This window comes from Mugil cephalus, chromosome 1 (assembly GCF_022458985.1).
Source record: "Mugil cephalus isolate CIBA_MC_2020 chromosome 1, CIBA_Mcephalus_1.1, whole genome shotgun sequence".
NCBI lineage: Eukaryota > Metazoa > Chordata > Actinopteri > Mugiliformes > Mugilidae > Mugil > Mugil cephalus.
The window spans coordinates 52183697-52196659 of NC_061770.1; the positions used below are offsets into that span (position 1 = coordinate 52183697).

The following is a 12963-nucleotide window of genomic DNA, read 5'->3' on the forward strand; positions in this document are numbered from 1 at the left end:
GGGTAAAAAACAGCACATAAGACTGAAAGAGGAAAAAGAGAGGATGAGGAGGGATAGAGGGAGGGAACGAGGTGGGAAAGCAAAGTAATAATTTAGGGTTGTGGGAGCTCAGGAGATGAATCTGTCAAAAAAAGTTTTCTGCCGACTCTGCAGGTTCACATGGAGGTCAGCGAACTAAACACACTAGGGATCATTCATACAGTATCTCTCTTATATGTGTGTGTGTCTGTGTGTGTGTGTGAGTGTGTGTGTGTGTGTGTGTGTATACACTCAAAGTTGTTCTTAATAGCATCCAGGCCTAATTTTGCAATGTGGAAAGGATTTAAACTACATTCTGGGTGGGCTTTATTAAGCTTTTTACATCTTGAAATGTCAACCAAAATTACTTCTGCTGCCAATTAAAATGGTCCAACCTTGAAGAAAGTTAATCATTTATCTTAGCCATGACCAGAAGCTGTATTGAGTGAGCATTATTTTAAAATATAGACATAAAAATTGGACTTGATTGTTTTCACATCTTTAAAAGCGTTTTTTAGAAAAATATGAAGAATCTAAATGTCTTCAGAATTTTCTGCTGTTGACATAATGTTGATCAAACTACAGGCAGACAGAAATGTGTTCTTATCATTAGCCAGTATGAGAGAGGCCTCAAATGCTTAGAAGTTACCTGGTAACTTTGTGATCTCTCAAACTATTATCCCTCTTCTGGAATGATCTTTGTTGTCGTTGTGGAGGTAACAGTCACCTTTAATCTCCTCTTTTTATTCTCAATTTGTCTAACTGTGGATTTGTGAGGCACACCCTGTGCAGGTCGCCAGCCTATCGCAGGGCTAACAGAGAGAACATGCAAAATCCTCCCAGAAAGGTCACGAGATGGACTCGAACCCAGACCTTCTCGCTGGGAGACATCAGCAATAATCACTGTGCTGCTGCGCCACCCCTGACTGATACTGATAATATTTTCATTTCATACGTCTGATTGGGTTGTCTTTGTGTTATCTGGGGGTTGCTGGAACCTATCCCAGTTGTCATCAGGTGAGAGGCCGTGTACACCCTGGACAGGTCTCCAGTCTAGCTCAGGGCTAACATAGAGACAAAAAACCATTCACACTCACCAAAGACCAATCTAGCATCACCAATTAACCTAATGAGCATGTCTTTGGAGATGAAACCTCACGCGGACTCAATAATTAAATATTTCATTAAATACTGAAATGTTATAATTTCTGGACACTGTCCTTCAGCTTACATGACTAGGGTTTGTTTATGACCAGCTGTTCACCTGGAATCGGAATAAACAGTTTAGATGTTGTCTTACTTCCCCAGTAAATGGTTGCCCAAAACAGTTTCAGCCTCGTTCACACCTTGGATCTGGCGTCTCTGGCCATTAATGTTTAATTAGAGTACCAAACTTGGTGCTGGAGCATGTTTCTTTGATTTCTAGTCAGATTTATGTATTCATAACAGACCTTGAATATAATAGCAACACCAGAAAGTATACGTTGAGCTGAATCTGACTTGACTTGACAGGACAAGATTAAGAAAAATGTATTTAAAACAATACTTGTTTTTTTGTGTGTGTTTTTTTCAATCAACAAGCATCCACTCAACCACGACACACATGGATCAGTAAAGCAGTTTTATTGATAATACTGACATGGTGCATTGCACAGTGTATTGCTCTTTTTAGATGAGAAGCCGTGAAGCTTTAAAATACATTCAGCATGTGTCTCCCAGCAAAGCTTCAAACACCATCAGTACAGTTTAGGCTTATTTTACAATGACTACAGCAGGGATTTAACAGATTCCAGTTTAACTGAGTCTCTGTGTCATTGATCAGTGCAGTTCTGAGGCGTTGGAAGGTTATCACAGTTGACAGCAGAGTGCTCATGTTAAATGTGAAGCATACCACGTTTCTGCTTTTATTTTTAAACTGTCTAAAGGCACGCTGCATTCACTGACACAAGATAATTGTGAGAAACAGGGCTGAGTCAATGGCCACGCTTTAATGGACAATATGTCTTTAGTGTTTCCATGGGCTATAAATCAAATGACCTGGTCAAATATGTGTGTTCATATCAAAGCATCAATCACTGTAGAACCTTATTAACAAAGTAGTTCTGCTGCTGTGGAGAATCAACTCTTCAGGAAATAGAACAGAATAAGAACACTGAATTCATACAGTAGAAAAAGATTGCCATTAAGCTTCTTGCACAGATAGTATGGACTGTGGAACTGAAACAGCAGTGTACTTTGATTAATGCATTCTGTGATACCTGGATGGGTCAAGTATTCGGACTGTACTTGGTCTGAGTTAGAAAATCACCTGAACAGCAACTGGAGACAATTCACAAGAACAGACCAGAACGCTCACTGACAAACATCCCACATTTTTCAACCTCCATGTTTCTGTCCCTTCTGAAGACTTCTGAAGTCACCTGGAGTTTATCCTACGTGCAAACAAGCTCTGAAAGAATGGATTTATTCCAGTCACAGAGAAACCAGCAGATCAAGTGCTCACATGGAGATTACCAGATCAGATTTTACTTTATGAACAACAGACTTGTCTCCATTTTGAGGTGTGTTCACATCAGCAGGAGCTGTAAAGCATTTTTACACACACACACACACACACACACACACACACACACACACACAGCAGGACTTTCTATTTCCAACATGGACAAGTCTGTTGCTTCAACAACGCTTCATTCATTGTCAAAGTTTCACTTACACCTTTCTTTTTTTCAAATTTTCTTATAATCAATACAGAAGCTAGAAACTCTAAACTCTAAATTCCTGAAGAAAATAAAAATAAAAATCTTCAAGCACTTTGTTTCTGGCTGTTCTGAGTGTTCTGCAGCATAAATCAAACACCTTTAAAAAAGTTTCTTTACATTCTAAGAAGGATTCCAAAAGTTTCTTGATGGCGCGTATGGCAAAAAAGTTTGTCACATAAACATAAACTCAGAAGATGACAGCTAAAAATAAACTCTGGGATTAAAAGCACACCACAACTTGAAATTCCAAATGGCCAAAAACAGAGACATATTTTTCAGACTGTTAGTTGCAGAGTTGCACAACAGGGCAGCGAGAGAAGTGAAGCTCAGAACGTTGCGGTGTAATCCCAGTTATCTCTGAAAATTTGACCCTTTTGGAATTCAAGTCTTATGGTTTCAGAGTTTTTTGTTTTTTTTTTGGAAATGAACATTTCCATGGTTTCAGACCGGAAAACCACCTAATACACCAGAAGAAGGGAGACATATAAGCTGTTAGAGTGAGGAAAGAAAACTACATACAATAAAATAATATTTGCTGGGTCGAAAAGGAAATCACCTGTATTAAGACCTAGTTTCAGATTGTCTTACACAGGACTTCAATCTATTCGTTTTTTTTTTTACAGTGATATACACTGGAACTGAAGCCTCTCTGACCTGGCAGGATGATGGGTTACCAAAACCCTTAAACGAGCAGCCTGTGAGCCCATCTGACCGCCCTGTTTCTTTAAAAGTCCTGCTTGGCTCGTTATCAGAGTCAGCTTTTCCACACTGATCGTGACCAAAGCAGACCAAGTGAAGACGTGAATGCACCCCCAGGAACTGAATCTAGTCTAGAAGAGTGTGAGTATTTCACTTCCACGTTTCTGTGTGTTCAGGAAATCAGCCCACGCTGAGTCCTAATCAGCTGACACATCTATCCCAAACGGGCTTTGACTAATAAAGCTCAAGCTCCGAGATCAACAAGAACATATCCCCGACTTAACCTGCTGAACCCTGAGAGTGCTGCAAGCAAGGGAGAGGGAGGAGGATGAGGAAGGCAAAGAACAGAGTTTGAAGCATAGAGAGAAGGAAAGTAGGAAATGGAAGAAGTAAACTGGAGGAGATGTGAGGTGAGAATGGAAGGTAGAAGAAGAGAAAAGAAGACAAAGGGAGAAGGAGAGGGAAATGAAGAACAGGAGGAGCCGAAATAGTAAAAGAAAGTGCAGAGTCTGAAGCCTAGAGAGAAGGATGAATGAGCAGGAGAATAAGGAGGGGGCAAAAGGAAGTGAAGGAGGAGGAGGAAGAAGAGGAAAGAAGACACATATGAGAAGGACAAATCGAAGGAGAGAAAAAGAAGAAAGTGATTAAGAGGATAAGAAGAAGAGGGAAATAAATTCGGAGGAAGAGCATGAGATAAGGAATGGTGGAAGGAGGAAGATCAGCAGCAGGAAGCAAATATACTTAAAATATACTGTAATAAACTGTATTTTAGACTGAAGCGGAGAAACCCCACAGCACCTGAAGACATCTTATATGACACCAATACATATACTTTGAATGATTTTTAACAATTTTGATATGATGGTTAGAAAAAAATCTGACAGTATTTGAAGGCAGCATGACAGAAAAGGTTGATTTGAAAACAAACACCTGGAGCAATGAGACATTTGTTGGGAAGAGTGAGCAATAAAATGCATCATCACATTCAGTTGAGAGGTTCTGGTGAATGTAAATAGCGAAGGCACAAGTAGAGCTAGTCACAGGTGAGTTCATCACTCACAGCTTCAGGAAGATGACAGGAGATTTCTAAGGTGTGAAATTCAAGAAATTCAGACAATTTGCTCATTTTTCTTTCCCCTTATTTTTCAACTCCCCGTGCTCATCTCTTTCATCACTCCGCTGATTTGGCAGGTCCAAAAGGTCCCACCATCTTCATGGCAGCGTAGTTCTGCAGAATGGGAAAAAAAAAAAACATGACGCAGGTTACTATCTCGCCTGTTTGCACTGTTTCCTTTGTTATTTTCCCTTTCATATCAAATAAGCTCATGGAAACCAACCTCTCTTTTGTTTCTCCAACATTTATCAGTTTTTCTCTTCTTTACCCAGTGTTTATTGAACTTTCTTTAATAGGTTAATTGTGTCTATAATATATATATAATATAATATAATATAATATATTATAATATAATAATAAATATCTTGCGCACACACACACACACACACACACACACACACACAAACACACACAGACTTGCCGGGAAGGAGTAGAGGAAGACACCGAGGAAGAGAAGAATGAAGAAGAGGATGATGAAGAGGATGATGAACCACTTGAAACGCCTCCACAGGATGTACTTGAGGGTCTTGTATGGGGAGGAGAACCACAGAAAGGACGTCTCTGGGCGCCTTGGGAGGGCAGGAGAAGAAAAGATGAGGATGAGGACTCATGTTTGTGTATGTTTGTATTACGACATCATCGGGGCTGAACTCTTGTGGGTCCATTTTTCTGGGCCTCACAACTTTTTGAGGGTTAGAACCTGTTACAGTCATGTTAAGGTACAGGTGTGAACACTCAGGATGCACTGAGGATACATTTTGCCTAATCTCATGCTTAGGTGGTCAGGGGCTCATTTGACCTCATGACTTTATGTGAACATGCAATATAAAGTCCTGGGTCACACTTCAGAAATGCGGTAAGAGTCTCAGATTTCTCAAATGCAACCTCAGAACATCCTGGGGGTGTCCACATCTGTCACTTACATGATCGGATTGCCCAGATTGGATCTTGATGCAAGGTCTGAACAGCCCCTTAGAGACAGCAGCCTTTATGATATTCTACTGCACTGCAAATTATGTCTGTGTTTATCTGTATACAAAGAAACTGAGATCAGATCTAAAGTGCTGGCTGGAGACACATTTTATCACCAGGTATGATTACAGGTACGTGTAAGGTCTGACTGAACAGTGCTGAGATGGGTAGGATATTAAGGTACTGGGTGGTTAGGGGACTCACTGGGGCTCCTCCAGATGAGGGTTAATGTTGGGCTCGTCTCTGCCAAGGCCAGCAGGTCTCTCGCCGTGCTCATGTTCGGACACTATCTCCAGAGACATCTCCACCTTCCCCTGGAGAGAGACGACAAACATACACTGTGTCTTTAAGCTCATACCTCAAAGAGGAGTGACATATGAGTATAAACAAAGCTGCATTTTGGCTCTCCACATTTTGGTTAGTTCAAACATGAGCACTTGAATTGGATGAATGGTGTAATGAACCTCTGGTTATTCTCCTCTAACCACTGTCTTGATTCTTAGTTAACACAAAGCACAATGAGCTAGAATAACACAACCTATATTCATTTCGTGTGCTGTTCGCATGCTCACCGCGATGATCTTCTCTCCATTCTGGTTGCAGGTACAGGGCCACCATCCTTTGACGGTCTTCTGCTCAAACAGAGACACCAGTTTGTCGGCTGGCTGGTCGAGCAGCTGCAGGTCGCACTTCTCTGGAGTCTTGGCAGGACGTGGCATGTGGTTCAGGTCCATCACCAGGTGACCTAAAGAAACCAGATTTCAACTTTTCAGATAAAATAATGATTTGAGCTGGATTGACAAAAACTATCTAGCACAGTGTTCTCAAAACTGAGGGTCAGGATGTAGTGCAACTCTGGTTGGTTCATTGGGTTGAGAGGAAGCCGGAAAAAGAGTATGCACACTGAACGAGAAAAGAATCACAGAGAGGAGCAAGAGATAGAGCAAAGAAAGAAAGAAAGAAAGACAGAAAGAAAGAAAGAAAGAAAGAAAGAAAGAAAGAAAGAAAGAAAGAAAGAAAGAAAGCTGAATTGTGGACAGTTGAGGTTCTGGTTGCATTTTTTCTAGCTCATTAATCTAGCTCATTTCTAGCTCATCAATGACTTCACTGCACCACTTGGCTACTGGCCAACTTCAATTTGCTTCAAGCTTTCTCACCTATCATCACTACAACTCAGTTAAGTTCATTAGCATTTGTGTTCTCTAGTCACCACACCGCTCCTTGTCTCTGTCTGTGTGTATGCTGTGTTGACATAGTGAAGATACATTTTCTATTGTATTCACACAAGCTCCACTAAGCAATTCTGTGCAAGGTTGGAGGACTGGTTGGAGGACTGGTTGGTGGACTGGTTGGAGAACTGGTTGGAGGACTGGTTGGAGGACTGGTTTTCTACTCAGAAAACTCACTTTGAAACCCAGCCCTAATAAAGACTGGCATATGTTGCTTTGATTTATCTTCTGTTCTGCATTGAGCATTCTTCTGCAAAATTTCCTAGTTCAGAATTCAAATAGCCTGTTAAGCTAAATAGGCCTATAAAAGTGAATATTAAGGTCATTTTTAGCCTGTAATTCTTGTGCAAACAAGGTCAGCTTGATTGAATCCAACTGAATCAGCTGTTCATTCAGGCAGTTTTTCTTAATGACTGATTAAAATGTTCTCTGAGCGATTTATGAAGATACTGCGGTGAATGGTGGTTGGTAAACTTTTGATCTTTGTTGACATTCAGTATGGAGGGATTGTACAGAAATCCACTGGAACTGTTTTTCCAGAGTCGGCTGCAGTTTGACAGTGCGACCGCTGGAAAATGGCTCGTGTCTGACCCTCACACCATGCAGGGAGATTAACAGTCAGTGGTCTGAGTCGACGAGCTGAAGACAGGCAGGCATGGAAAAAATGCTTTGAGGTGGCCACACACCGCAGACTGTATGAGGTGAATAAAGCCGAGCGAGGGAAAACGCTGCAGCAGAGCGAGACGGTGACAGACAGCAACAGGTCAGAATCTGGATTCCTCATCTTCCACCTCAGCTCACAACCTAAAGGGACGCTCAGTCTACAGACCATCGTCCTCCCCCCTTTGCTGAAGAAAGATACCGAGGCCGGGGGGGAAGTGAAAGCAGAGAGGCATGGAGTGAGGCACAGTGGTGGAGTTATTTCAAGGGACTGGGCCGGGGGCAGCGTCAGGGGTGAAGTAAAGGCAGAATTTTGACAGCTTGAGCCATGGCGAAGAAAACATAGAATTAGCCCCTCGTCTCTGTGAAATGTGCCGACACAGTGGAAATGGAAGAGTGTTAATTCTAAAGATAAATGTTATCAGAGTAGTTGTTCGTACATCGCACATATGGTTCCCTGGATAGATTTACCTACAAAACCGTAGCAAAAATGAAGGAAATTCAAACTGGAGGTGCATTTCTACCATGGAGAGGCATGTGTATATATTTTTGACAATCAGCAGAATATGGATCTATTCATTCCAGAGTAAATACAAATGAAGCACTTATAGGACCCATGAATGCTAAAAAACAAAAACATGTTTTTTTTTCTTTCTTTTTTTACCAAGGTAGTCGTCAAAGGAGAACTTGTCATTGTCCCATATCTGGATGGTCAGTCTGGGGACCAATTTGGTCTCAGCTTTGTCCACACTCCAGAAATGTTCCTGCAAACCCACAGAAAAAGTAGAGGTAAGGAGAGATGGTTCGAATCTACCATTTTATGACAACAGCTTCTGTCCCTGATCTATATTCCCCATGTGTATAAAATTTCTTATACGTTAATTCTAAGACACAACTTCTTTTTCATTTATGTGCGGCTGCTGCTCCCATAATCAATAAATAAAACACTTTCCATCTGAACTCACAGATCTGTGTGTGTGTGTGTGTGTGTGTGTGTGTGTGTGTGTGTGTGTGTGTGTGTGTGTGTGCGTGTGTGTGCGTGTGTGCGTGTGTGCATGTGTGCGTGTGTGCGTGTGTGTGTGTGTGCACACGCAAGTATTACACCAATTGTCTATTATCACCCCTGGTTAAATTTGCACTAAACTGCCAGACAGAATCTGATCCTGTCCCACCTTTGTGCTAAAGGGCTTCACACTGCAGCTGGTGCATGCACAACTTCGCCTCTTTCCATTTTCTCACTTGTCCTTTTAATCTGTGTGCGAGACTCTTTGGCGGTTGTGTTAATTATTGAAAATATGTTTTTTTACACTTGGATTAAAATGGGTCCCATGTGATTTGCAGCAACTGTCAATACGTCACTTTGCCTAAATATATGCGATGAGGACACTTTTCATAAATTAAAGCTGTGCGAAGGATCACACAGTCACAAACAATTACCTGTCCTGAGTTTTGTGGTCTTCTCATTATCACGCTCAGATCAACAACAACAACAATAAAGATAATGTGGCATTCAAAAGCAGGAACCAAACACCACCTTCCTCCTTCACAGGTTCAACACTTTGCTGAGAAAAAACTAGAGCATTGTGTACCCGAGGATAACTAGATTATTTCTTGGATGTAAATATGGGGGGGAAAAGCACAGTGACGTCACCCACAAAATTCCTACAAAGCAGTGGTCGTTTCTTAAGCATCAGCACTCGTCAGTCAGGCTTGCTCTGTAACAATGCCAACCAAACATTGTTTCTACTTCCTGCTTCAGTTTCAACAATGGCGACTGAAAATTTTGTGGAAGATGAGTAATACAAATGCTTGTATCTCCAAACCTCCTCAATTAACCTCTCCTCAATGTGTTCCAACTTTACTGAACCAATCCAATCAATCCAATTGTCATGATGGAGAAGCAGCTGGAAATTCTTAAATTTCTGGAGAGGTACACCTTGGTTACGGCACTAAGGTTTTCGTAGGGGCTGCGTAGGGTCTTCATTATGCTCTGTGCTCACACTTAATTGAACTGTGCTCAAGTTTCGACTTTCTGAATGTGGAGCAATGGAGAAAATCGAATAACTGATAGGAACATGTCCTTCTTCACACTACGTGGCAACATGTGTCCTTTCAGCGGGTTAATACAGACCCATTTCCAATTATTATTTATTACATCATATAATAAACAAGAGTTGTTCATGCGGCATTTCAAACAACAACAAGATGGATAATAGTACAGCTTTATAATCTCGTACGTAACCTACCAGCTCTCTTTCTTCTTCTGCGACTGCCTTTCTTGGATGTTTTTGTTCCAGGGTCACATGCCAGCGCAGCAGTTGTGAAGCATGCGCACATGCGTTGTCCAGTTAAAGTCTGGTTAGGCAATAATTCATTTTTTTCATGTGCATGTAAACGTACTGCTAGTAGATTCTACGGAAACTTAATAACTTAGTAACTATACGCTGTGGTGATGCAGAGTACAAGAGCTGTAATCGATTCGTTTCGTAGTGGTGTGTATTTGCTTTGGCTGCTTCTCCATCTAACTTTTTGAATTGTTCACAAATGGCTTGCACTGGCACTGGCATCTAAGTCCCGCAGTACTCAAGAGCCTTGAGTGAATGGAAGGTTCTTTCGAAGACAGAAAAAGGTGGAGTTTGTTTGTGTATATGCGTTGACTGCTTGATTCACTTTATCCTCAAACTCTATCCAAGTACATGAAGATATCACCCCAAAGCTGTCAAAAGCGGGGGGGGACACTATACGTTTGTGTGTGTTGCTGCTCGCTGCAATATTTAACAGCATCAATCAGCTTTCCTTTTGTTGCCAGAGTGCGAAGTACTGAACCTTGTTTGGTTTTCTGGCTCACTTCCTCTCTCCTCTCTCCATCTTCTTCTTAAATCTATTAAGCTCCACTGGTGTAAACATTAAGTTACAGTTACAGAGGTTGAATCCACCAAGTGTTCTTTGTGGTGTGTTCACTTAACACTAAGAAAAACTTATTTGATGAGTGTGTAATAATAATCAATGGTCTTCTTAGACCTTATATCATGAATACATAAAATAAATATCCCAAATCAAGCCATATTTCAAAAAGTATACCTAGCAATTATTTTCAGTGGCAAAAAAATCTATTCAAAATCTTTTCCAGGCGAAGAATAGTAGCAGGTACAAATGGATGCAGTTGAAGCAGCCAAGTGAATGTTTTCATCACATTTTATCCTTTTTAACTTATAAATACATTTTAGATTTCACCAATTATGTTCATTCATGAATGAATTATTATTATTTAGATGTGTTGTTAAGAGTTAAGAGTCCAAACCTTATTGTGAATATCAGTTTAGCCACTGAAGTTGTCTTACAGAACATTATAAGGAATGTTTTTAGGTATTTTTTGTATTAGAAGTGACAAATATTGTCTGACTTCAGCCTCTCAAATGGCATATTTTTTCCTTTTTTGTCCATATATCAAATAAAACTGAGTATCTGTTTTTGGTACACATGGTCACAGAAATTTGAAAGGTTAAAGACATCAACTTTAACTGAAAAATGCAGAAAAGTCTGTCAGATTGGTTGCAGACTTATATGAGACTAAAAGTAAAACATCAAATAAAGGCTGAATTTATAGTTAGGAAAACACATTCTAGGTGACTGCAATTAAGCTGGAAAAGATATCTAGTGTGACTTTTCCATCCAAATGCGCCAGCCAGAGTGTTGATAGTGCTGCTGATCAGTCTCTGTGACTCAGTAATTATGTCACTGGCTGCTGAGGTTTCTGGCTTCATAAACCCAGCTTCTGGCTCCAGTTCTTTTTTGGAGTTGAGGCTCTCCACCCAGCAGAGAGTTCTCATTTAAAACTCCCTCTTGCCTTTTCAGCCACTCACTGATTGAAGATGCTGCTGCGAATTAGGGAGAGCCGTTGTAAAACATGTCAGATGCGGGTGGTTAAAGAGGCTCGTACTTGGGCCAAGAAAAGCAGATGACAGGCGAGCTGTTATTGTAGTTTTTGAAACAGATTTTAGCTCTTCACTCAAGGTCTTTGAGTTTCAGAGCTTCAACAACTAACTCATGGCCCTTTTATTGCAAAAATTGGTTCTATTAATTGCAGGCTGCAGTGGACCAAACTTCAGGGTCTGACTGAGCTGTCATGGTTCTGAATGTTTTGTGTAACCTTATGCGTTTTTTCCTGTGTTCCTTGCTTTTTTTTTTTTTTTTTTTTTTCAAATACACACTGTTCAGCAAAGGTTAAGATTCATATTCATTCTAGAGTAATAAGGCTTCAAATGTTTTGCTATTACTTAGCATACAGTGTTGAGTATGACTTGCAATTGGAAATGAATCTCTGTTATCTATCTCCAAAGGTCACTTCAACCCACTTGGAGTGTAACTTTAAAGTAAATCCATCTTTACTTTTATAAGTTTATATGTTCTGAATCAAACTACTTACAACTTCTAACTGAATGGAACGCAGCACTGCCATACTAGCAATTAGCGTCTGCACCAAAGAGTCTTTGTCTATCGTCCATTTTATTAAGTCTTACAGTCTTTTTCTAATAAAGTTTAAAACAGTAATAATGTTGACATATTTATCTACATCAAGTGCCAAAGGTCTGACTAACAGGACACAGCAACGAGTCCCACTTATGGCCAGTATGTCAATAACATCAGTCTTTGTTGAGTTATTGTCTGAAACACAACAGACCACATTTTTTCAATTAGATTTCGTCTTTTCAGCAAGTCTCCAAGTCTGCCTGTCAGCAGAGTCTGCCATACTTTGTGATAACCATAAAACAATGCTTCCAAATTTCACAAAAATTGATGGATTTATATCCATCCTATGTACCAACCAACAATTAAAACTCACTGTCACAGTCCAAATACTTAAATTCGGAAATCTCCCTGATCTTCTTGGGTTTTCATGTTTTTGATAGAGCTTTTGTCTTTTTCAAATAAAGTCTTCTAAACAGTAACATTGGTACATCTATATAGATCAGTGTACATGGTATACATATGGGTAGTGTGGCATTAGCATCTGCTTTAGAGGGTCTGGTGAGTTCTTGTCTTGGAACACCACAGATGAGGAGACAACAATGACTACCAAGGAACTGAACTCCAACAGCCAATAAAGAATCACTATAATAGTCCAAATGTTGATGTTGCTGTCCTGAAATTTAAAGTCAGAAATCCCCTAGATGATTTATGTTGTCCACTTTAAGTCTCCGAAGAATTGTCATATTTTTGATAATTCGTTTTCTGTTTTGTTTTTTTTTGTTTGTTTTTTCCTGATAATGTCTGCATGCAATTGGGGATCACCATCACCAAACACTAAACAAAATTTTGCATGAATTGACAAATTTATGTATGTAAATTTATATATATGGTCATGTCATTAGCATCTACTCTCTTTGTTAGATAAGACAAAATTCACTTCACAGTTCAGTTAGCACTGCTGTCTCATTTTTAGGTCAGGACCTCATCTATCAGTTGGGTAGCTTGTGATTAGTGTTTTGCTGGTGTGGTAGAGTGTTTG

General features: G+C 40.2%; 1 protein-coding gene across 12 annotated transcripts in view; it reads right to left on the minus strand.

Annotated features, from left to right (window-relative positions):
• Positions 1-1622: 1622 nt before the first annotated feature.
• Positions 1623-12963, minus strand: part of dysf (dysferlin, limb girdle muscular dystrophy 2B (autosomal recessive)) — a 96567-nt gene continuing 85226 nt past the window's right edge. For all 12 annotated transcript variants that reach the window (XM_047582080.1, XM_047582139.1, XM_047582070.1 and 9 more), the window contains 5 exons: positions 8119-8218; positions 6138-6310; positions 5770-5879; positions 5015-5162; positions 1623-4707 (listed from right to left, as the gene is read on the minus strand). In XM_047582080.1, coding sequence (XP_047438036.1) covers positions 4651-4707; positions 5015-5162; positions 5770-5879; positions 6138-6310; positions 8119-8218 — 588 coding nt within the window. In that variant the 3' untranslated portion in view covers positions 1623-4650. The remainder of the gene's footprint in view (positions 4708-5014; positions 5163-5769; positions 5880-6137; positions 6311-8118; positions 8219-12963) is intronic.